The 24,962-nt window shown below is 54.1% G+C and overlaps 2 protein-coding genes across 4 annotated transcripts; both read right to left on the reverse strand.

Annotated features, from left to right (window-relative positions):
• Positions 1-314: 314 nt before the first annotated feature.
• U2AF2 (U2 small nuclear RNA auxiliary factor 2) lies at positions 315-18,546 on the reverse strand. Of its 2 annotated transcripts, none has more exons than XM_053608004.1 (12): positions 18,406-18,546; positions 14,237-14,372; positions 13,398-13,442; positions 12,992-13,095; positions 12,428-12,579; positions 11,061-11,177; positions 9,634-9,772; positions 7,101-7,180; positions 6,899-7,021; positions 6,522-6,608; positions 6,001-6,249; positions 315-1,060 (listed from the first exon to the last, which is right to left on the reverse strand). In XM_053608004.1, exons 1-12 carry the CDS (start codon positions 18,452-18,454, stop codon positions 926-928), a joined length of 1,416 nt encoding a protein of 471 aa, XP_053463979.1. In that variant the 5' UTR covers positions 18,455-18,546; the 3' UTR covers positions 315-925. The 2 variants fall into 2 exon arrangements, with proteins under 2 accessions (XP_053463979.1, XP_053463978.1); XM_053608003.1 differs by having other exon boundaries at positions 6,510-6,608.
• Positions 18,547-20,439: 1,893 nt separating this feature from the next.
• Positions 20,440-24,847, reverse strand: CCDC106 (coiled-coil domain containing 106). Of its 2 annotated transcripts, none has more exons than XM_053608005.1 (6): positions 24,188-24,847; positions 23,450-23,524; positions 23,198-23,305; positions 22,926-23,102; positions 21,151-21,363; positions 20,440-20,756 (listed from the first exon to the last, which is right to left on the reverse strand). In XM_053608005.1, the coding sequence occupies exons 1-6, from the start codon at positions 24,696-24,698 to the stop codon at positions 20,440-20,442; spliced, it is 1,401 nt and encodes a 466-aa protein (XP_053463980.1). In that variant the 5' UTR covers positions 24,699-24,847. The 2 variants fall into 2 exon arrangements, with proteins under 2 accessions (XP_053463980.1, XP_053463981.1); XM_053608006.1 differs by having other exon boundaries at positions 24,192-24,326.
• Between the last annotated feature and the right edge of the window lie 115 nt (positions 24,848-24,962).

The raw sequence follows: 24,962 nt of genomic DNA on the forward strand, positions 1-24,962 counted from the left end.
CTAGGCGCCCTTACATCACTTCCGCCCGCAGCTGCGGCGCTCCACTGAGAGCCCGGCGGTGCGGGAGGGCTGCCGAAGATGAGGATCACTAAAGGGAAGTGCGCGCCGGGGCCGCAGTCTGCCCACACACGAACGGTGCGGGATCCCACCTTGGCCGCACCCTCCAGGGCCCGCCCTCCTACGTCCGCAGGTATGCCCGGGGGTCCCAGCGCACCCTCCCAAGCGGGAGCGTCAGCCCGCACTTTTCCAAAGGAAACCGCCCACCAGCACCGAATGGGAGAGTGGCCGGACACACTGGACACAGCGCAGTTCCATAAAATAAAATACAACAAAATGTTTAATGAGCAAATTCGTCTTAGCAAATATGAAACTGCCAGAGAGGAGGAGAGGGACAGGAGCCACTGGGCTGGGCGCAGGTCGGGGAGACTAAGACAGAGTCAACTATGTAAGAAACCAGGGGGTCAGAGAGGACCAGAGGCCAGAGTAATGGAGCTGTGGTCCTGGTAAAAGTGAGGGCTGGGCACTGAAGGCCGGACAACAAAATTCAAAATAGTTTGGCCATAAAATATAAACACGCTATATTCCTACCATGGGGAAGGGGAGAAGGGGGTCCAAGGGAGAAGAGGCTGTTTTGGGAGGGGCTATAGGGGTCCTACCCACCCTACTGTGCACCCCATCCCAACCCCTTCCCTCTGTGTCTGTGTGGGTGCGTGTGTCTGAGTGGGCCTATGTGCACACTTCCCCAGTCCCCTCCCTGCCCTAACCCCCCACCCCCCTACCCCCCACCCCTAATTGCTGCCATTCCAGTTGCTGCCGGCTGTCATTCGGCTGTCACTCCTGCCCATCATCTTCAGAGAGGGAAAAGGGGGACCGGAGGAGGAAGAAGCCCCCAGCCAGCCCTGCCCCCACCCTCCCCTGCCCGCCTCTACCAGAAGTCCCGGCGATGGTAAGAGTCGGGGTCACAGTACTTTGTGACAACCACTCTGTTGGCGAACTTGCGGCCCGTCAGGCCCTGCATAGCTTTCTGGCAGTCAAACACAGAGGTGAATTCCACAAAGATCTGTAGGGAACAAGAGGCAGGTTTGTGAACAAGGCTCATCTCCAGCAACCAACCAGGCCCAGAACTCAACAAAGAAAGTGACAGGGAGGGAAAGAGGGCCTCACCACAGACTAGAAAAGGACCCTTAGTGCAGATTTGGCAGTGTTCATGAACCCAAACGTCCTTCAGTATAAAAACGAGAGCACAGGTAACAGAAGACCCCACAGGCACACAGAGAACATAATCATGCCTGATAAATTGGAAGTTTGTAAACAAATTCAACATGGGGCTCTTGTTTTGGATCGTTAATGAAGCAAACTAACCATAAAAAGGTTATTTTTGAGACAGTAAATTTGAACATGGATTATATATACAATAAAGAAATAATGTTTTTTTGAGACAGAGCCTCAAGTTGTCGCCCTGGGTAGAGTACCATGGCATCACAGATCACAGGTACACAGGGCAGTTGCTGGGAGATGAGGGCATGCTACTGGGAGGAGAGGGGCCACATGTGTTGAATGTCTACTCTGCACCAGCCACCATTGGATACTTTTTTTTTTCTTTTTTCGACATAGAGTCTCACTTTGTTGCCCTCAGTAGAGTCTCCTGGCATCATAGCTCACAGCAACCTCAAACTCTAGGGCTGAAGTGATTCTCTTGCCTCAGCCTCCTGAGTATCTGGGGACTATAGACACCCACCACAATGCCTGGCTATTTTTAGAGACAGGACCTCACTCTTGTTCAGGCTGGTCTGGAACTCCTGAGCACAAACAATCCACCCACCTTGGCCTCCTAGAGTGCTAGGATTTCAGGGATAAGCTACCGCACCCAGTGTCCATGGGGTACTTTGTGTTGAAATACTATGTACCAGGCACCATGGGGTACTCCTGGACCCACCCGGAGGGAGTCACACTCTCCACCCAAACAAAAAATGAAAGACAAGATGGACAGGGAACTCAGAAATTAGGATTCAAACCCAGGTTGAGAAGAGAAAAAAAGTTTATCTGAACATTCAGCTACTCAAGCCCCTAATCACTTGAACCACCAATTTATACGAAAATGGAAAAGGCGGATACAGTGAGCCTATTTCAACATGGAAAATTCTATACAACAAATGACCCATGACCCTATTTCTCAACAAATAAAACAGCTTACAAAAGAGAAGAGAGGGAGCAAGATACAACTGATAAATTGGAAGTTTGTAAACAAATTCAACATGGGGCTCTTGTTTGGATCGTTAATTAAGCAAACTAACCATAAAAAGGTTATTTTTGAGACAGTAAATTTGAACATGGATTATATATACAATAAAGAAATAATGTTTTTTTGAGACAGAGCCTCAAGTTGTCGCCCTGGGTAGAGTACCATGGCATCACAGATCACAGCTACCTCCAACTCCTGGGCTCAAGCGAGTCTCCTGCCTCAGCCTCCCAAGTAGCTGGGACTACAGGCACCCACCACAACGCCAGGCTATTTTTTGGTTGTAGCCATCATTGTTATTTGGCGGGTCCAGGCTGGATTCGAACTCACCAGCTCAGGTGTATGTGGCTGGCGCCTTAGCCGCTTGAGCCACAGGCACTGAGCCAAAAGAAATAATGTTAATTTTGCTAATATAATAATGGTATTGTGGTTTTAAAATTTTTTAAAGAAAGGTTATCTGGTTAAAGCAGTAGTCCTCAACTAGAGACAAATGTGTTGTCTTGAGAGACTCTGAGTTGTCACAAAGGGAGAGGAGGTTGTGGGGCCTCCCGCATCTAGTTGGAATAGGTTGGGAATAAGCTAAACATCTTGCAATGCACAGCAAAGAGTTAACCCCAAATGTAAGTAATTGAGAAATTAGAGAAATAATTCTTGGCTTGGCGCCTTGGCTCAAGTAGCTAAGGCTCCAGCCACATATACCTGAGCTGGTGGGTTCGAATCCAGCCCAGGCCTGCCAAACAACGACAGCTGCTGCAACCAAAAAATAGCCGGGTGTTTGGGCAGGCGCCTATAGTCCCAGCTACTTGGGAGACAGGCAGGAGAATCGCTTGAGCCCAGGAGTTGGAGGTTGCTGTGAGCTCTGGTGCCATGGCACCCTACCCAGGGCAACAGCTTAAGGCTCTTGTCTCAAAAAAAAAAAAAAAACTAAAAAAAAAAAAAAAAATCTTAAGTATTACAAGTGAAATACAGAAAAGAGGGGATAAGATGAATGTAAATTAAGAACCGACTATTGCTTACCTGAAGCTGATGATGTGATACAAAACACATCACTACCAGTCTCTACCTGTTTTAAAGATCCATTATGAAAAGTTTAAGATCTGGGTAGTACCTGTAGCTCAAGCAGCTAAGGCGCCAGCCACATGCACCAGAGCTGGCAGGTTCGAATCCGGCCCAGGCCGGCCAAACAACAATGACAACTACAACCAAAATATAGCCAAGCACTGTGGCGGGCGCCTGTGGTTCCAGCTACTTGGGAGGCTGAGGCAAGAGAATTGCTTGAGCCCAAGAGTTTGAGGTTGCTGTGAGCTGTAACACCACAGCATTCTACCCAGGATGATAGCTTGAGGCTATCTCAGGAAAAAGAAAAAGAAAAGCTTAAGTTCAAAACTGAGGCAGGGCACCACTGTGGCACTCTGGGAGGCTGAGGTGTGTTCACAAGTCTTGAGACCAGCCTGAGCAAGCGCAAGACCCCATCTCTACTAAAAACAAAGGCAAGAGGATTGCCCGAGTCCAAGAACTGGAGACTGCTGTGAGCTATGGTAACACAATGGCACTCTACCCAGGGTGACAGCTTGAGACTGTCTCACAAAAATAAAGACCAGATTTTAAAAGTCCAATAGGTCAGCTAATGATAAAGCCTCACCATCCTTTCTTCCTAAGAAGTGTTCACTCAGCCCCTGCTTCACCAGGCATTCCATCCCAGAGCAGGGGACACATGTGGTGGGGAAGAGCTCCAGGAAGAGAAGACATAGTAGCTGTTGCTGGCCCTCTTCCTCACACCCCCTTCTCTACCAACACCCCTGGGTTCCCTGGGTTCTTTTCACCTCTCTGGGCACCCTGCCACCCCAGTCCTGTCTGCCTGGACAAGCTCATATAGTCCCACATCAAAAGGAAAGTTGATTTCTCAATGACATCAGTGTCCCTCAGCCCTTATACTGGAAACACAGACCCGTCCACCCCCAATGCTTCCTGGACATCTCTGCTGGGTGTCTCAGGAACCCCAAAGCCTTCTGGCCCCACTCTGACCACCCCCACCCCCGCCCCGCAAAGTGCTCATCATCCTCACATGCTACCTGCCATTCCACACCTGGTCATGGACCTTCCTCTCCCTCCCTGGAGACTCAAACTGATCACATGAAGGGCACTTTACAGATTCCTCAAATCCATCAACTTCTCTCATCCCTGCTACTGCTTTAAAATCAGATCACCACCTTTCACCCAGATTATTCCAAGAAACCCCCCTCATCCACTTTCCTAACAGCCAAAATTACCTAAAAATTATGACCACAGGCTCCTGTAGCTCAGCAGCTAGGGCACCAGCCACATACACTGGGGCTGGTGGGTTCGAACCCAGCTTGGACCTACTAAACAACAATGACAACTTCAACAACAACAAAATAGCCAGGCGTTGTGGCGGATGCCGGTAGTACCAACTATTTGGGAGGCTGAGGCAAGAGAATCGCTTAAGCCCAAGAGTTTGAGGTTGCTGTGAGCTGCTGCAACACCTTGTCACTCTACCCAAGGCAACACAGTGACTCAGTCTTAAAAAAAAAAAAAAAAAAAAACTGCTCCAAGGAGAAGCCACAAGGAGCACTGCCTGACCTTTCTGCAGCAGGCACCTCATCAAATGCACAGGCCAGAAGATTCAAAGCCTCTTCAGAGAATTTGCTGGGAGCCCCTCACCATGAATTAACAAGGCCCTTCCCAACCGGCCCTCCCCACCCAGCCTTCTCTCTGACAAAACTAACTCTCCCACCACTCTAAAACACTGACTCTGCTAGCTCCTGACCAGCCCTGCTCATCCATATCCTACCCTGCAAGGCTCAGCTAGGCAGGGCCCAGGTTATGACTTAATTGTGCTCCCACCCCACTTCTACCTGCCAGCTGCCTTCCCATCTCTCTGAGACCACACAGCCCCCCAGGCCCTCATCCTGCCCCACCATTTCCTTCCCCACTTGCTACCTCTCTTGACCTTCACCACAATGTCTGACGACTGCTCTCAGAAATACTGCCCCCAACCACTCCAGGTGCCACATGTGCTGGCTCACAGCTATATCCCCAGAACTTCTGCTGGTCAAGACCAAGAGCAGCTTCTGTTCAACGCTGAACGCACAGCTTCCAGGTCAGAGCCTGCCACAACAGAAATCTCACAAACACATCCAGCAAGGGAAGAAAGGTGCAGGTCATCAGCCTCACCACCTCATGAGAACAACATGAGGTGACCACAGCCAGCAAGACACCAGAGACGAACAGAGATCTGACCTAGTGGGCCGGGAAATCAGAGTACAAGAACCTGACACCTACCTACATGTGGGGGCAAACCATCACCTACATGCCCCATCACCTCTGTACCTCAACTCCTCCCATGAAGGGGCTCAGTACTGGCAGAACTCAGGGCGGCTTCAGCAGAGCATGTGACACACAGGAGACACCAGTGGGAGTGGCCATATTTCTAGGACGTCCCCCATACACGGACAAGGCAAAATCACTTACACAAAGTCACATGACAAGAGACGGGGGCAAGTTTTGAATCAAAGTTGCTCCTAAGCCACAGCAGCTGTGTCTCCCAGCTTCTGCCTCACGTTCAGGCCCAGGCCTCCACAAGGCCATACACCACTCTGGGTCACCCACATCGCCCAGACAGCCCAAGGGGCACTTAAGTGTATACAAGCAAATGCCTTCTTCAAAGGGAAGGAGAGCGGAGGAGAGAGAGCAGAGAAGAGGCAGGGGAGGAGCGTGTGCAGAGCCTGGGGCACCCTGACCTTTCCACAGCCGGGCACCTCGACGCCATCCACAGGCCGGGGTATCTCGATAGACTTGACGAGCCCGTACTTGCTGCACTCATCCCGCACGTCCTCTACAATCTCCTCGTACTCCTCATCATCTAGCAGCTCCTCGGGCAGCACCATGTTCATGAGGCACAGGACCTCTGTTGGGTGGCCGCCCATCTGCACCTGGGAGCTCATCAGGCCCGGCACTTGTAGGGTCACAGGTGTCTGATTGATGGTGCTCTGTGGGGCAGGAGCAGGAGTGTCACAGGGGGTCCAGGCCCAGCCTCCCTCTGCTCAAGCCTGCGCCCCTCAGACGCCCACCTGGGGAGAAGCTGGCCTACCACCTGAACACTCTGCATACTACTCCCCTGTACTGTACACCCCCACCCCTCAAAGCCCTCCTCACCCCTGTGAAAGCTGAGGCAGAGCTCAGGAGACGCTGTCCCCAACCAGCCCCTTCCCATCCCCAGGGTCCCTCTAGCCAATGGAAGATGACGTGCCGGGGGGCTCACCAGCGTAGCATTCTTGGCTCCCACACTTGCCCTCTGGACAAGCAGCTTCTTATCCCCCAGCTGCATCCCATTCAACCCTGCGATGGCCTGTGTGTGGAGGATGGGAGGCGGTGCAGGGGAGAGGTGGGTCAGGCCCAGGACACCACACCTCCCCCCAAGCCAGGGCATTGGTGGGGAAGAGGGGAAGACAAAAGGGATTAAGAGCCTGGAAACAACTGAAACCAAGGGCAACAGGAGAGCCCTACACATTAGGATGTAGGACGCTGCTTCAGGCTGGCTGCCTCCCACCCCATCCCCTGAGGGGACACCTCAGCTTGGAAACAGCACAGGGTAGGGAGGGGCAGATGTGGCAACTGGCCGGGGGAGCTGGGACTCACCTGATCTGTGACGTTGATGTCCACGTACTCACAGAAGGCGTAGCCCTTGGAGAGCCCTGTGGCACTGTCCTTGACCAAGTTGAAGGCTTTGAGAGGCCCGAATGATGTCAGCAGTTCTTTCACCTGCACCAGGCAGAGACTCTATCAGGGATGGGTGGGCACCACGGTTGGGGAGGGGCTGGACAGGAGGCAAAGGTGTTACCTGGTCATCATTCAGGTAATTGGGTAAGCCCCCGATGAACAGCTTGTGGGCAGAGTCAGGGACCACAGTGGACACAACTCCTAAGGACAGAGAGAGATAAAAGAACTTCAATTCCAGTACAAAGTTATCTCCTACAAACCTGGCAGATTATCTACAGGGTTAGCCCCTCACCAGGGGACCAGGCCACTCCCTGAAAGGGAAGTAGGTGGGGCTCTACCACAAACCCTTCCTCCCTAAACAGGTCTGATAAGGAGACCACGGGCAATGGCACATTATGGTAACCCACTAAGAGAAGACACTGTTACCTCCAAGGACTGCCAAGCCTCAGAGGGACCTCAAAACAGAAGCAGCCCCCCAGAAGACCAGGGAGGAAAAGACCTACATTCATACCCCTGTCACCTGCTACTATGTGATCCTGGCAAGTCACCTTGGCTCTGGACCTGCTTCCTCACCCCTCAGGGTGCCTTTCACCAACCACCACACAGGTCAGTCACCCGGTTGAATCTCAGTCCCTCCCCTTCACCACCCGCAGTTCATCCAAACCCCTATAGGGAGAGTATGCCCTCACCGGGGTGGCATAAGTTGAGGAATTTCAGAGCAGCATCCCCATTGTCACCTGGTATCATCTCAGGAATGATGTTGGCTGTGGCTGGGACATTGGATTTGATGTCCACAGGGACAACACACTGGCTGAGTTTAACATCTCCAAACCAATGAAAGCAGGACTCACAAACAAGTGCCAGCCAAATGGGATGGTTCATGATTCAGCCTGACTCCCACTGGCTTCACAAATCTATCAGGTCATTCTCAGAGCCTCCTGTCAAATGTGAGCTGCGTAAAGTGCCGGTGCCCATCCAGCGACACCCAAGCTCAAAGCCTAGACCTAAGTCCCTTCCTTCCTCTGCAGCCCTTGTCCCCCGTGGGCATTGATGGTCTCATCCTACCTCTATCTTGACCTTGGGAAAGAACAGGTTAGACAAGAAATGGGAAAAGGGCTCAGAAGCTGAGTGGCTGTGCCCCTGGAAAGAAGAGGCAGCACCCCTCCACCCTCTGCCCTCACTTCTGCCTGTGTGCACCCTGTCCCATCCTCTACCCTGGACCTGCCAGCACCCTAAAGCTGTAGGAACCAACCTAGCCAGTTCCAACCATCAGAGGTGAACCCCATCAGAGTGGGGCCATGCAGACCTTGGGAGACCAGTTTGTGTGCCACTAGGACACACACAAGTAACCTGGGGCAGGGACAGGTCCCCATCAGGCCATGATCCCTCAACCTACTACACAATGCTCTCCAAGGTACAAAAGGTGTCAACTGAGGTAAAGAACAATGCCACAAAGGCAGGAAAAAGGTGGCCCTTCAGAGCCCATGCTCAGCCATGACTATCCACAGGTGGCTCAGCAGGCTAAGGACTGTTAACCGCTGCTCATGTCTCAGTGAGAGTGGGGGCTCATAGTTCAAGGTGCAATTGCACCCAACGAGGCTCCAAGGGCCCCAAGTGTCTGCAGCAGTAGGACGGGGAAAACACTGCTGCCCCGTACAAGGCATGTGCATGAGAACAATTCACGCCAAGTGTATATTTAATACGGAATGGGCACACAAGTCCCCACAGTTACATGGTGACAACTTCAAGGGACCCTTCCCAGAGGCTCAGACTACACCTCTAATCAATGACAATAGTCCCACTCAGCAGAGATGTGCCAAGCATCAAGTAGGAACGAGGCAAAGTGACTCTGCGGGCCCACGTGGGGCAGACACGGCTTGGGACAGAGAAGTGTGCCGTAGAAACAGCGTGAGGCAGAGATGGACTCAAGCCTGACCCAGCAGGATGTCATCTCTTTAACTGCAAAGCTCTTTCCTCACTTGTAAGATAAATACCCCAGTGGACCCCCCAGGAGCTTGTGGCTGCCATCACCTTCGGCTCAGTTACTGCCAAAGCACCCCACTGTTCTCAAGACAGTTGAGCCCCAGGCCTGGTAACAGAAGCAATGTTAGGTCCAAAAACCTAACCCGGACCCACATACACCTCCCCCCACCCTAGCTGCTGCATCTCCTCAGGTGCAACAGGGACAAGGTGGTGTAGACAAGCCCGGGTAAGAGGGGTTCGTGGGCAGGTTTGGCTCCTGCCCTAATTTTTAAACTACCATAAAGAACATCCACAGAGCACACGTAAAACATTGCCTGACAGATAATAAGCACCAAGAAGGGTGGCTACCGAGCTAATCACAGATGAATTAAAACACACAGAGTCTACTGTGAAGGGCACAGGAGATGCTCTCTAGCTTCATCAGGAACACACGCACACACACGAAGTCACCAAGGTGCACGCTTACACGATAACATGCCAGTTATCTACCACACCTCAGGTTTCTAGTAAGTTAAAAAGATACTCAGAATTTACCAAATCTCCTGGTGGAAAAGCACCAGAGGTAAGGTGGGGACCCCACTCCTAAGGAGCACCAGCAGGGCTCAAGAAAGGAAGGGTGGACTGTGGAAAACAAAAATGGGGGAGAAGGGGACTTGACAAAGCCCACTCACCAGGCACATAGACAGAGGGGTTCTCTGACATGCCAGGCAGCGGCTGGTAATCATGAGGCCTGCGGATCTTCAGTGACTGGCCTTGGAAGATGATGCCATCAAAGGCCATGGCCTGGGTAGTCTCATCCACTGAGCGAAACTGAACAAAAGAAAAGCATTTGTGAGGACTGAGGGTCCAGGGACTGGTATGATCCTCTTTGATTGTGACCAGGATTTCCTTTTTCTTTCGCTCATGTGAGCAAATACATTGTGCCAAGCAGGCCCTGTGATGGGCACTGGAAGGACAGCAGATGTGTCCTTGCTTCTAGGAGTTCACACTCTAGTGATTACAGACACCAGCACCCAACACCAACTGAAGTGAAACATATAAATGTAAGCTGTGACAATGCTGAAAAGAGACACAGTATTGAGAGGGAATGTCACAGGGAAATTCATTGAAAAGGTGACAGTATTGAGGTCTTTCTGATAAGGTGACATTTAAGCTGCCATCCACAGCAATGTGACTCAAAGCAGACGCAACAGGACAACTGAAGAGAGACCCTTAGAAACTTTTACCACAAGCTAATGTCACTTCAACATCTTTGTTGTATTTTATGAATTTGTCTAAGAATTGAAAATTAAAAACCAACATCCATGGGCAGCGCCTGTGGCTCAGTCGGTAAGGCACCGGCCCCATATACCGAGGGTGGCGGGTTCAAACCCAGCCCCGGCCAAACTGCAACCAAAAAAAAACCAACGTCCTCAGCACTGTGGGAAGCTGAGACAAGAGGATCAGTTGAGGCTAGGAGTTAAGAGAACAGCCTGGACAACATAGCCAGACCCATTATTTCCACAAAAAATTTTTAAAAAAACATTAGCCAGGCATTGTGGGTGGTCACCTGTAATCCCAGCTACTGCAGAGGCTGAGGCAGAAGACTGCCTAAGCCCAGGAGTTTGAAGCTGCAGTGAGTTGTGATTCGCCACTGCCCTCCAGCCTGGGAAATGGAGCAGGATCTCATCTCAAAAAATAAAACATAAAATGAAAACACACCTCCTCTCCGAGTTTGAGAAATACTGATAGAAAAAAATTAGTTAGCATCAGTAGTTGGCATAGTAAATAACCCTAGCCAAGTCCCAAGATAGGCAATGTATGTTCTGGGAAGGCCAGTATAATAAGAGTACTAAAAACTGGACACCTTAACAGTCTCAACAAAACTAGTCAAGGTTTGCAGAGGCCCAAAAGGCATCCCAAGACCCTGGGGACAATAAAAGACGGGGAGGTAGCACCAGATCTGCAGAGCTACCAAAACTCACTCTGGCAGCAAAAAAGATGGATTGCAGAGGAGCCCAGTGGGAATGGGCAGCACAGGAAGGGCATGTGGCAGGGCCGTAGGGCAGGTTTTCACAAGACATATACTTCCCTGACCCCTATTACCCTCCCAACTCACCTCCAAAAAGGCAAAATTCTTGTCTTGGTTAATCTGCACCGCCAAGACGGGGTTGCCAGGGGCTTGGGTCAGCCCCCCCAGGCGCATCTGGGCATTGAAGAAATCCATCATGGCCTCCTGCAGAGGGAAGAGGAGACAGGGAGGGGCAGGGAAAGGGAGGTGGAGAGAGGAGGGGGAGGGTGAGAGAGGGAGACACAGAGGGGTTTGGGGTAAGGGTAGAGGGACAAGGGGGATGGGAAGGAGGAGGGGAAGGAACAGTGGAATATGGGTGGGGGTGTAGAGATCAATAGTATGAACAAAAATAAGAGGAAAATGAGAGAAAATGGAAAGGAAGCAATAGCAAGAGATGGCCGAGGGCAGAAGATAGACAGGGTAGAGGGAGAGCCACAGGGTTCCCAAAAAATAAAAATCAGGGGAGAGATTATTCAAGAAAATATAGAGAAAAATGATGACAACAGGGAAAGAAAAAACATGAGACACAGAAGATGAGACAACACATAGGAAGGAACACCCAGTGGACACATAGACAGAAATGGGGGTCAGCAGAAAAGGAGCAGCAGGCAGGAGCAGAGAGGGCAGAGGGAGGTCGGAAGTCAAGAGTGCAGGGGTGGGAGAGGAGGGAGTGTGGGGAGGAAGGGGCAGGGACGGGAGGGGAGGAGAAAAGAGTGATGTGGAGGAATCTGGCCCTGGAGTCCGGGGGCTGGTTTATCAAATGTAGCAAAGTGCAGGTTGAGAAAGTCAGAATGGACCTTACTTGCCTTCGACGATGGTAGCAAACTTTTTGTTGCTACGAGGGATCTCAGCCCCACAATATTTCACTTTAAAGAGAAATGGAAACAACTCTTTGATCTCGGGATTCTCAGGGGGTGCCACGGGAAGGGGTGGGGGAGAGGGGTAGGGGAAAGGAGCGGTAGGGAAGGGGGAGGTCAGGGGGTTCAAAATAAAAGAACAGCGACCATGGGAGGTATGTGGGGGAGAGGATGGGGAAAGGCGGCAGAGAATGAGAGGCGTGTCAGGAAAAACTGAGGGAGGGAGCGTGCGTACGCATGTGCATGTGCGTGTGCATGTGTGTGTCCGAGTCTCCCTCTCTGTCTCTCTCCAACACGTGGGTAGGTTATGTGTGTGCTTGATCCCTGGGTTGTTGAAGGAGATTGGGGGAGGGGAGATGGGAGAGGGAAGAGGAGGGAGGGAGAGGGCCACCCCCAGCCCGGCCCCTGGCTGGCTCAACTCCATCGGTCCATCTGGGAGGGGGCCGGGGGGTCTTGCAGGAGCAGTCTGACCCGTGCAGGTTGGGGAGGGAATGAAGGGGAGGGGAGGAATGGGATGAGGGAGCAAGGGAGAGGGGAGGGGGAGGGGGAGGGCAGTACCTCAGTGATGCCAAAGGGAATATTGCCCACGTAGAGGCGACGGGCCTGTCTGGTCATCTGGCTCCCGACCACAGGCACTGGTGTTGGGGTCACAGCCAGACCATCAGGGGTCATGGTGGGGAGAAGGGCAGTGGCTGGAATCTGACCCGCAGCTTCAAAAGGAGTGAAAACAGGATTAAACCACATCAGGACAAGCAATGAGACTGGAGCCCAAAGACCACCCATGACACACCCTGAAAACTCCCTCCACAGCCGAAAGCTCCTCAGAATCTCAGCAGTGCCCTCCAAAACCTTCTTCCCAGCATCAAAGGCCCCCTGCCAAATATCTGCTGCTTCTAAGAAACCATGTCTTCTAACAGTGTCTAGGTAGAGGCTTCATCCCTCCCTCAACCCACAGGTATCTCAGATCATGTCTCCAGGGAGCTTCAAAAGGGTAGAAGCCAGAAACTCCCCCTAGGAGTGTGACCTTCCCGAGTGCGCACACATGGGAGAATAACAATACAAGAGAACCATGCATGACCCTGCACCTGCCCTCACTTCCAAAGCAGCCCAGCTGCGGCCTACCTTGCATGGCCTTGTACTGCATTGGAGTGATGTGCTCAAAACCAGGGGGTGGCACGTCCCAGTATTTACGGACCTTCTTCTTCTTCTCATGGCGAGGGGAACGACTGGGGGAGGCGGGCAGGGGGAGAGCGGGGCGGGACGACCTCAGTCTGACCAACAGGGGGCCTGTGACCCCCCCACCCCCACCCAGGCATCCACTCAGCCCCACCACCACATAAGTTCCACTGTCTCCAGGAGGGAGAAGATGAGGGAGAGGGCTGGGCCCAGGCTTGGGGAGGGTCCTGGTTTCGAGGTAGGAAGGTTTCCCAGTGCTCAGGCCAGGGCTGGACATGGGCAGGGTGCACAGGGTGTGAGGAAGGTGAAGGGAATGGACATCAGGGTAGAAGGGGCAGGAAGAGAAGCTCACATCAATCCACCGTGCTCCTCTTTAGCGCCTCTGGTCAAAGGTTTGCTGGGGGGTTGGAGGGAAAGGTATGGGGAGGGGTGACTGGAGACCCTCGTCTTCCCCACATGCCACACACACCCAAGGGCACACAGCCCAAGGGCCAGGGCAGGGCCAAGGTGAACAAGCAGCAAGCAGGCCCCCTCAGCCCTGCCATTCCCTCCCCATACACTCCCATCCCAGGAAAGAGGAAGTGAAGAAAGCAGGAAGGGGTCAGGACAGACCAATGTAGCTAGAAAGACAGCAAGAAAGAGATGGAAAGGCAGGACTTCCTCCTATTCCTCCCTCCCTCGCCTAATCGGACAGAGAACAGACAGGGGACCCCAGCAGAAAGGAGGCATTATAGAAACAGAAAATGGACACTCTTGAGCTAGAAAGTAAGCCCAAGCCCCACTCCAACTCCCTTCTCCTGGGAGCAGGGAAAAAAGAAAACTGCAGACAAAAACCAACCCCCTTGAAGACAGTCCCACAGAGAACCAGAGTCAAAAAGAAGAAACAGAACCTCAGAGTCAGGGACAGAGAATAGCCCCTTGTGAAGGAAAAGACAGAATCAATTCCCAGTCTCCAGACATAAAAACCTATCGCCCCCAGCAACCTACCTGTACTACCAACAGAGAAAATGAAAAAAATCCCAGAAACGAGAAAAAACTAAATTCAAGACAGACCAGGCAGCAGATTTTCACCCCAGACATACACGAAGAAAGATAAGATGAGCTACACAGGCCCACCACTGAGCACAGTCGTGGGCCACTGATACTCCCAACTCCTAGACTGGCTGAGCCTCAGCCCCCAAACCCTGGTACCTTCTTCGCCGCCTATCCCGGGAGGCACTCCGCTGGTCGCGGTTGCGCCGGTCCCGACTCCGGCTCCGCCGCTTACGGTCCCGGCTTCGAGAGCGGCTGTGGCTGCGCTTCCTGTGCCGGTTCTCCTTGTCCCGCTCTGGGCAAAGGTGAGAGGAGAGAGGGAGGGATAAGCAAAGGGAGGATGTGGGCCCAGCCCACCCTGCACGCTGGTGGCTATGTCCCGAGCCCCAGGGAGGCCACCCCCAAAGGGAAGGGACTCAATAGAGGGAGGGATGTAACAGGCTTCCTGGGTCCATAAGCGAGTCCAGGGACTCAGGGGACCAGGGGGATGGGGCCTGCAAATGCCCCCGGGGTGTAAGATACCTGAGGATGCTCAGGAGGAGCTTGGGAGCCAGAGAAGACAGAGGAGGCTGGCTCCAGGTCCCCCTCGAGGGCTGAGGGGCCTGACCCCAGGGTCGTCCCTGAGAGGGGCAGGGCTAGAGGCTGGGGAATCAAGAGACCCAATGATGTTTTCCTGAAGGGACCCAGCAACCCCTCAGGAAAGACCTCTGCAACCAGCTGGCACCCCCAGCCCCACCATCAGGCCCAGGGGTCAGGAAGGATCTGATATCCCCAAGAAGCTGGGAAACTCAACCCATCCCTTCCCAACCAGGTGAATACAAGAGCATCCTCTCCTGGGGAGGGGCCTATTTCTGAATTTTCAGACTAAAGGGGAAGATGCCCCACCCAGACATAAATCCCAACACAGACTTGAATCCTAAACGATTTGATCCTCCCTGCCTCACTTGCTCCCTCAAAGCCAAGTACAGGAGGGGTCACAAGTGGGGATTTGTTCTCTCAACCCCTCTAATCTGCCTCAAAGGCAGTTGCAAGGGAGTCCTGTTGGCAAAACCAAAGAAATCTCTGCTCCCACCAGCTCCTTCACCCCATGAAGAAGTGAGATGGGCCCTTGGAGAGGGAGAATAAACCATGAGAAATGGGAATGTTCATAAACACCATCTCATGTATTTCTCTAATTCAAAGACACCCTAATTTCTCATTTATCAGGTGCACATGCACACAAAAAGATAACACATTCATACGCTCATATAGTTTAGCCTATACCTTAAGAGTGCTGATCCCTGGGGACAAGAAGAAAAGGGAGCGAGGAGGGAGTTAAAAGTCAAAGCAGACTTTAACCTCACCCCTAGTATTTTATCTCAAATATTTTTCTGATGCAACGTGAAATTTTGTAAATACATCTCAATTCCATAACTACTAAGACTCAGGAAAAACACATACCAGGAAGAGAAAACAACTTAATAACAAATACTGAGATACTTCTTACACCTGAAGTCTGTGCTAAATAGTTTTACTTATACTTAATCCTCACTTCCACTTTGGAAAAACACTGCTGGGAGCTCACGCAATAGATAAGAAAACTGAAAGATATAAGAAAGCACAAACGTTCATGACTTTCCCACAGCCACACAGCTAAGAACAGTGAAGCCAGAGCGTAAACACTGTCAGTGAGTTAAGCCCCAGGCCAAACTCCTGATCATAGGTCAGGCAGAACACTACAGAGTCTGAACGGAACCACTAAATGATGATGGAATTGTTTCTTAGAAGACCAAAAATAATAATTAGAAAATTTCAAAGATTGAGATGGGGGGAAGAGTCAGCAGGCCAGCTCAGTAGAGCGTGGGGTAAGCACATGGCCCAGCAGGGGGTGGAGGTCCCGCTCCACTCCCAGAAGGGGAGCAAACTGTGAGTCCCAAAAGCCTTTCCTGCTTCTAAGGCTCTGAAACAGACAAGGAGGGAGGGACCCACAGAGAGGAAGCAGAGATGCCAGCTGGATGCCCGCAACAAAGACATCCCTGTAGACACAGGTACCTGAAGAAGGGACTGAAGCCAAGAGCTGGGAGAGAAGCTGGCCTGGTAAAGACCCATAGGCAAGGTGACATAGGGACAGAGCTTCCCCTATGGCAAGCACTGTGCCCTACACACTGATGCTGCAAAGATCAGAACAGAGAAGAAATTTGCTTTGCTGTGCTGTGGTAACCTTGCAGAAGCAGCTCCACCAAGCAAAGGGCCCTGCTAAGTCTCAGGCCCTGGCCGAGGAGAACCTGAAAGAACCAGAACAAATATGAAGGAACTTCATAGAACAGCTCCATCAGCTCCACCTCGCGGCCCAGCATAATTAACTTGTCAGTGTAGCCAGCAAGAGCCCACAATCAGTATCAGTGTTTCTGCAAAAGTAACTTAACCTTTAATACTTGATTTTCTTTTCTGCAAACAGGGTGACCATATCGCCTCTACCCACATGTGGGGAGGACTTGCCAGAATGACATTTGAAAAGCACATTTCCTGCCGTTCTCCAACTCCAACATCATCTCTCTGTGCCAATCACCTGCCCTTCGAAGCTTGGAATTTCATAATAACAAATATCACTTATTGGCCACTTAGTGTATGGCAAGCTACATGCAATACACTTTAGATGTTACTCTATTTAATCTCAACACTGTCTTTGACCAGCTAAAACATGGAGAAGTGTTTAAATTTTCTGAACCCTCAGATTCCTCCCTGATAAAAGGACAGAAACCAACCATTTTGACCTCAAAAGGCTATTACAAGGATACACTTACAAAAACCATGCTCAAGTCGAACATCTATAACCCCAGCTATTCTGGAGGCAGAAGTGGGAAGGATCCCTTGAGCCAAGAGTTCCAGACCAGACTGGGCCACACAGCAAAACCCCATCTCCAAACACAGAAAAGAAAAAAACCACACAAGGACCAGTGTGCCCCTCTGACACATGGTAAGCACACAGTTTCACCACTATTATTACTCTTATTACTCTTTAATCCCCTGAAAAACCCAATGGGAAAAGAACAATTTAAAAAAAAAAAACTATAAAGGCATTGACATAGCACAACTAGTAGGTGACAAACCATGTCTTTGAACTCAGGTATGCTCAACTCCGAAATCCAGGCTCTCAGTAAGTAGATAAGCCACCTAAGACTTAGTCAGGCATACGTTGAGCATTAAATGTAACTTCTTCCCCAGGAACTGTTTCCCAATTCAATCAACCTCTGCCCTACACAACCGCAGCCTGAGTTCGAAGAATTCCTGGGTCCTCGTTCCGTCCTCCAACCCCAGTTACTCAGGCCCCAGACTCAGGCCCCCAACCTTCCCTACTCCTCAGTTTCTTCACTCAAACCCAAAAACGGAGACGAGGGAATTTTCATAGGTTTAACGGCTCTCCCAGAATCCCTAACCCACTAGCATGGCCTGAGGCTTTGTTCTGAGCCACCACAATCCTCGACACCACCTGAGGGGTATCTGCTCCACCTGCCCCAAAAGGACTCAATTGAGCCAGATCCCTTTTCCTCGAGTATAGCCTCAGTCCCTTTATTTGTACGCCGGGAAGGATCCTGAGAGTGAGTCCAGACCGAACAGGACATGGGGTGTGTCAAGTTAGGGTGATTGGAGAGAAAATGCCCCCATAGCGTGGCTGTCGGGCCCGCCAGAAGACGCGTGCAGGCGCGTGGGATACAGCACGCAGATGCTGCTTGTCTTTTTAAGCGTCCACAAACCAACATGCCGATCTGGGGCGCCCCGCGACTACTGGCTGCGGCAAAAGCGCTCTGGCCGCGAGTCGCCAAGAAAGCCAAAGAAAGGAAGAAGGGAGCGAGGGCCCCGGCCCCTAGGCTGCCCTGCCCGTCCACGTGAAGAAAGGTGGCCCGGCCTCGCCCCCGCCATTTTGGAAACAAAGGGGGCGTGGAGACCGGGGTCCGGCCACCCGACCGGAAGCGGAAGTGCCAAGCAGCGGGGCAGAAAGAGTTTACGGGACCTAATATAATCTCCTCAGCATCGAAAAGGGGAAAAAAAAGTCCACGTCAAGAGAGATGGCGCGCTCGCGCCGGGTTCCCCAGCGCCACCTCTGCAGGGACCACGTGGGCGCAAGGATGAGCGCATGCGTAGCAAACCCGCGCACTGCCGCCCCCTTAATACTCGCCGCGCGCACGACGGAACGCCAGATCACGTGAGCCGGGCGCGCGCCGCGGAACCGGGTTGGGGGGAGTCGTGCGGTACTGATAAGCGGGGGAAGCGAGGGGGAAAATGGCGGGGGGCAAAGAGCTACGTGAGGACCCGCCCGCACCGCCGCCGCGTGACCCCGGCGCCCTCACCTTGTTTATTTTCGTTAAGCTGCCGCTCGAACTCGTCGAAGTCCGACATGCTGAGGCGGCCGCGTAGGGCCTTGTGCAGCTCTCGCCTCGCCTTGCCGCCCGCCCGCTCTGGCCGCTTCGGCTACTTCCGCCGCTGGCTTCGGCTACTTCCGGCCGCCGCCGGCGCTTCACCGCCTCCTACCTAGTCAAGCCCCCGGCGGCCCGCCCAGCCCCGCCCCGGCTCCGCCCCCTGCCCCCTTCGCCCACCCCGCGAGCTACCCCTGCCCCCGCCCCCGAGCCTGGCTCCGAAGCGAGTCGGCTATTTCCGGACAGCGGATGTAGGGGTCGGCAGGCGGCGGCTTCGGCTGCTTCCGAAAACACCCGAAGCGAGGGTTTAGCCGGCTTCCTAGGTCTCCGTAACTTTTCGGAGGTCAGCGCCTCAGCGTTCGGAAGTTTCTGCGGGTCCTTACGTGCGTCTGCACCCAGGCCCCGCTAAGGGTTCGGCGTCTTCCAACAATTCAAACCTTCCCAGTCTTTGGCTTCTTCTGCAGGCTTGCCCCGCCTTCTCCACCGCCTCAGTCCAAACAATTCGCCACTTCCGACAAGCCTAACCGTCCCGGACTTCGGTCCTTGAAGGTTTCCAGCGCTCGCCCTCGGGCCCCTCCAAAGATTAACCTCGATTCCAAGGTTCGGCTCTTTCCGGATATTCCACTCGCTCACTCCTCCCGTCGGAGAACTTCGGGTCCTTCCGCCACCTCTTCGTGAAGGCCTCACTCATTGGGCGCAGCTTCGGCTTTTTCCGTCGCCGTTTCGGCTTTTTCCGGCTTCGGGAACAGAAAAGGGAGGGGGATGGAGTCGAGGTGGGTCGGGTAGGGGTACAGAAAAGGGGGCGGGGTCCTGGTTCTCGGCACCTGGCTCTCCCGGTGGGGAGAATGGAAAAAAAGAAAAGCTTAAGTCTCGCGGAAAACCTGAAAAGGTGGGGCGAGACAAAAGCAGCCGCTGCGGAGGTTGTCTGCGCGGCTTTATGCGCCTGCGCCGGGTGGAAGTGGAGGGGAGAAACGGAATTCTGCGCCTGCGTAGAAGTCTGTTCGGGGACGAGTTCCAGAGTCTCCGATGCGCGTGCGCGAGATTTTCTCCTGGTGTGAAGGGACTGTCTGTATTCTAGACGGTTAAATTAGGCGGTCCTCTCCTGATTGCCTTGACAACCGTGAGCCGGAGCACTTGTTCCTCCCGCAGCGCAGGCACAAGACGTGGTTGGAAATGCTACTTCCGGGAAACGATGACGTCTCGTTTCCGTCCTCTGGCGGGCCGGCGGAGCAATCCGCTCATACCGCCCCTAGGTACCCTTGGTGGCCTCCGCGGCTAGAGGTCATTGAGTCTCGCCTCCGGCCTTGTCGCCGCTAGTCTGGACAGGCCGTGTACACACTTCCGTTTCAGAGCTCCACCCGCTCCGAGTTTCTGGGGGCATAACTGGTTCGCCCCTCCCACCTCTTATCTCCAGGGTGCTAATTACACCCTGTCCTCCCCAATCTCTCCGCTTTCCTCCTGACTGCCCGCTCCCAGAAGCCAACTCGCCAGCTCCATCACCTACTCCGTGGCGACAGCCGCCCCGTCCTAAGGAAGAGGCCGAAGCCCAGTTTATTCCAAATTTTCACTTCTTTTTTAATTTAAATTCTCTGAATAATTCTCTGTCTCACATGGAATGGGAGTAATCCGTCCAGGACTGTGGGTGGGCGGCTCCTGGCAGGGGAACAGGATGGGTAGCCTGTCCTGGGGCTAGAGGTGGAGACGGGGTTATATACAGACCCTCCCTACCCTCACCGCCCCGGGGAGAGGGACGCCCGGCCAGCCCGGGGGTCCCGACAGCAGTAAGGGCGCCCGGTGAGGTCAGGACTGGCCTGTGGGCAGCAGCTCCTAGGAGCCTGGTCCAAAGAGACCCCTCCAGCCCGGGAAGCGAGGAGGGAGCGAAGGATGCTCGGTCTGTACCAGGGGACCTGGGGCGAGAGGGGGTGGTGCGGGATGGGAGGAGCACAGGGCTTACAGGCTCCGGCGGGATCACCGCTTGAAGCGGTAGGTGATGGGGAGCAGCAGCTTGCTCTTCTTGAGGGCCTGCACCTTCTGCAGCGTCTCGTCGTCCAGAGCCAGGAAGCAGCGACGTGAGTACTCGAGCAGGCGCTCTTTGGAGGGGTCGAACTCGCCCACCTCGGCCAGCTTCTCGGGCGCCACAATAAGCAGCTCAGCGATGGGCGTGGTCAGCGCCACGGTGTTGCGGTCCACGCGGTGGTGCTCGAAGGCGCGCGACATACTCTTCAGCTTCTGGAAGGTGCCCAGGATCTTCTTGTAGCGGCAGAGGACCCCGTCCGCGTCCTTCACTGCAGGGCCGGAGGTGCGGGAATGAGGGAACCAGGACAAGGGGAGGTGCAGTTGGGCCGGTGGGAAATAGCCGGAGATAGGCCCAGGAGGATGAGGAGGGAAAAGAGCAGAGAGATGGGTTAAAGTGGGAGTTCCCAGACTCCCTCCTGCCTGTGCCCCACTCCAGCCTGCTAGGTAGTTTTCAGCGTCCTCTTTTATGGATGAGGAAACTTAGGCTCTAGAATTTTAGGGAATTTCTCAGGAAGCCCTGTTGATGAGGGTGGCCTTAAGAGTAAGACAGCGAGCCCAGCGCCACGCCTGTAGGCGGGCAGAGCTCAACCAGATCTGGGCTTTTTACAACGGGAGACGGGGACTTGGAGAGGGAGGCCTCTCGGAGGGCTCCCAGCGCCTCACCCCGCTGCCGCTCCCGGGCCTTAGGTTTGCCCAAACGCCGCCGGCTGGCGCCTCCCTTCTGCCTCTGCCTCCGCCTCTCACTGGCGCTGCCCTCTTCCGACGCTGCGCTGAAGGAGGAGGCCGCGGATTCGGGCTCAGAGGCTTCGCCTGTCGCCCCGCCCCTGCTATCCCCCTCCGCTCGTCGGGGCCCAGGCTTCGCCCGGCAGTGATCGTCTGGGGGGACAAAGACACCCATGAACTGGGGACCAGATGTCACATCACAGATTCCAAGGGGGAAAGTGGGTGTCTAGGGGTCAAGTCCCCAAACTTGAGCCCCCACGGAGACATGGACACAGAGAGAGTGCAGGGTAGACACTGGTGATGGCTGAATAGGCTACAACCGACTGGAGTTTGGGGGAGACGATCAGGGGCAGGATTTTCCCAGAGGCCTGGGTTGCTCTGGGGAAGGGGGCTGAGTTGACCAGTTGATTCAGAGATCTCAAGAGGGTCTGTGCCTACATAGCAGAGGAGGGGTTTTCTGGGGACCCGGTGGGACCTCCAGAAAGTCTGGAGACGCAAGAGGCCAAGGCTGGGGTGGCAGACCCTGAGATAGTGGGGGCTGTGGGCCTGGTGATCTGGGGAAGATGACCACTTCTGCCCAGAAGGAGTTGGCTAAGGCTCAGATACAGGGTCCTCCAGAAGGTGAGTTAGGGGGACAGGTCTGGTGGTGGGGTCCCCCTGAGAAAATCCTGAGCCCAGCTATTGAGGGAAGGAGGTTAATTCCCAGGATGGAACCATCAGAGGGAGGGGACAGTGGTAAGTGATGATGACCTAGGTTCCACAGCAGAGGAACAGCCAGGTCCTAGTAACTTAAACACCAAAAGACCACAAACACTTGAAGGGACTTCTTAACCCAAGGACTTGCAAGGCCCTTGCTCTTGGAGGGAGAGTCTCCAAGACATGGCCAAAACATTTGGCAAAGGAAAGCCCTGACCACCTGAGGAAGGAGATGAGGGTAGTGCTCAAAATATATTAGCAAGCAGGGCACAGTATCCCACCACTCAGAAGGAAGCACTGTAACCTTGGCCTTAGGACAGCATGAACCTGGTAGCTCTCTGGGCTGCTACTGGTTAGGAATTATCACAGTGCTAGAGTGCAGGTGGGGCTGCCCAGAACCCTGCCCCTGAGGCACGGTTTGGGAACAAACAGGCTAAGATCCCCACCCAAAGAGGTCCCACCAGGGGAGGGGCTAAATCCAGTATCGAGGGACCTAAAGTCTTTGGTGGGGAAGGAGCATTAATTACCCAAGGTATGAGACAGGGTGGGAGGGAAGATGGGGCAGGGGGACAAGGCTGAATGCTTAGACTTTAAATCTTCTAGAAGACAAGGCTGAGGTGAGGAGCAGGCCCCTGAAGAACCCTAAATGACCAGAGTGGAGATAAAGTAGGCTGCCTGAAGGTGTCAGGAAAAGGAACCTGCAGCTGAAGACCCAGAGTCCCTGAAGGCACCATTGGCTGGAAAATGGACCTCAGGGTGCTTTTGGCTGATGAGATTTGAGGGAACCAATAGGGAAGGCAGGGAATGGATGGTACATGGAGATGAGAGACCTTGACATCAAGCAAGAAGAAAGCTGGCCTTGGGATCCCCAAAACATGCAGAGGACTAGTGAAGAGGATTAAGATGCCAGGTCCCCATTGAGCCAGTCAAGTGGTGGAGCTCCAGGCCTGTAGGTGAGCTGGGCACCAGGATGCCCAGGACTAGTGTGAGTAGAAAATTGTATCAGCACCCCTCCATACCTGCATCCAACCGGGCAGAAGAGATAAATTTGTCCAGCTGACACCGCAAGAAGTCCCTCTCTTCCTCCAGGTCCTCTATACGCTTCTGCAACCAGGAGTTCCTCTCCAGGGCCATGTGCAGCTGGGCCTTGACGCTGTTCATTAGGGCTAGGGTGGGGGACGCTGCCTCCGGAGGCTCTGGGGACAGCAGGGAGTAGCAGGAGATGCAGGTCACACCCTAGGGGTGGGGGGATACCCGCCGGTTCCAGTCCCTCCATTCCTCCTCGGCTCACCCTCGAAATTTCCCCTGGAGGGGCTCAGACTGTAGAAGATCTGGGAGTCCAGGTGGGGTGCCTCATCAAAGGGGATGGAGATCTCGAAGGCCTCATCGTCTTTCTTCACTGGAAAGGAGAGGCCCCAGGATAACCCCAGAGAATTCCTCGACTTCTTCAGCCGCTCCCAACCACAACGGTCCGGGGCAGGAGGAGAGGGGCAGGGACGGGTACATTGGGATAAGGGTAGGGAAGGGGACCCAGCTTCCTCACTCATCCGCCTCCGGCTGTTTCGGTCATTCATGGCTCTGCTTCCCGCGGCTCCGGCAGCTGAGCGCCTCAGGGGCACTGGGCAGAAACAGCAGCCACAAATGGAGGTACGTGGATGGACTCGAGGGTCCATCCTGGGAGAGGTGGGGCCCGGGGCCCTTGCCCCTCAGAAGTAAGAGAGGAAGGACCTGTGGGCCGGGACTCCAGGATTGAGGTGAGGTTTCAAACTCCTGGAAGGAGGGGTCTGGGACCCTGGGCTTTTGAGTATTAAAGGAGAAGACAGCTGGAGCCCTACATTGCTGGTTTCCCATGGGGTGGACAGAACAGGGACACCCTCGCTGGAATGGGAAGGACCCTCATCACCGGCCACCTCTGGGTCAAAAGAAGAGATGAGCGCAGGGGGGAACTGTGCCCCAACTTCCAACCACAGCGTGGAGGTCCAGCCCACGCGCGGTGCTTCCCCCATACCCGGGAGTCCCACACCCCACCCCCGCACTCGCGTGGATGAGCAAGACTTCCCTCCCTCGTGGCGGGGGTGCTGGGTGCCTGTGCAGTTCGAGAGAAGGTCATGCGTGGGGATGCGCTCCCCCGCCCCCGCCCTTTGTCCCGCGGGTGGGGGGGTGAGCAGTCGCGGAAAGAGCTCCCAGCGGGGGCATGCACCAAGGCAGGGGTGTAACCCGGACACCACCCCTCGCCCGCGAATGCCTGGAATCCAAGGGGCTGGGGACCCCCCACGCTCACCCACCCGCGCTCGGAATCCAGCCGGGGACCGAAGGTGGCGGCGGCGCCCATGCCCGGCGCCGGGGAGCGTCTGCAAAGTGTCACGGAGAGCGAAGGGAAGCACCCACCCACCCCCGAGCGGGCGGGGCGGCGAAGAGGGAGTGACGGAACTGGGCGACGAGGCGAGTGGAGACCGGGAATTTGGCCCGGCGCGGCTCCTGCAAGAGTGCACGGGCCCAGATGAGACTCTCCGTTTGCAGCGAAGGCCGAGGTCTGCACTTGCGTGATGGCCCCTTACAGTACTCAACCCGCCCTCCCCAAAGTATAGGCAGGGAGCGTCATGAAATTCCCATCTTGGAGAGCTGGCAAAGCTCCCGGGTCCCTCGGGTAGGTGGCGATGCGCAGAGTCGGGCCGGGAGAAGGCAGGGGAGTGCGTGAGACAGCCAGGAAAGTTGAAGCGAAAGGAGAAGGAGAATTTCATTTTAACGATACTCCAGGAACTGGCTGGTGCAGACCTCCCAACTGCCCCCATCTCCCTCAGCGAGACCCAAAGGATGTAGAGGCCAAGAGGGGCGGGGTTACCCACTCCCAGAAAATAAGAACCGTGAAGATGCCACCTCACCCCTACGTTTGTGATGAAGAACTAACTGGCTCTGGAGCAGAGCTAGATTCCTGCCCTATCCGTCCTATTCCTCAGCCTGTTCACTCACTTGTAAAATGGGTAGATCATAATCCTTTCTAAATTCCTTGTGAGGGTACAGTGATTTGACACACGCGAAAGCTCAGCCCAACCTGG

The sequence above is a fragment of the Nycticebus coucang genome, chromosome 10 (genome assembly GCF_027406575.1).
Source record: "Nycticebus coucang isolate mNycCou1 chromosome 10, mNycCou1.pri, whole genome shotgun sequence".
In the NCBI taxonomy this organism is placed as follows: Eukaryota; Metazoa; Chordata; class Mammalia; order Primates; family Lorisidae; genus Nycticebus; species Nycticebus coucang.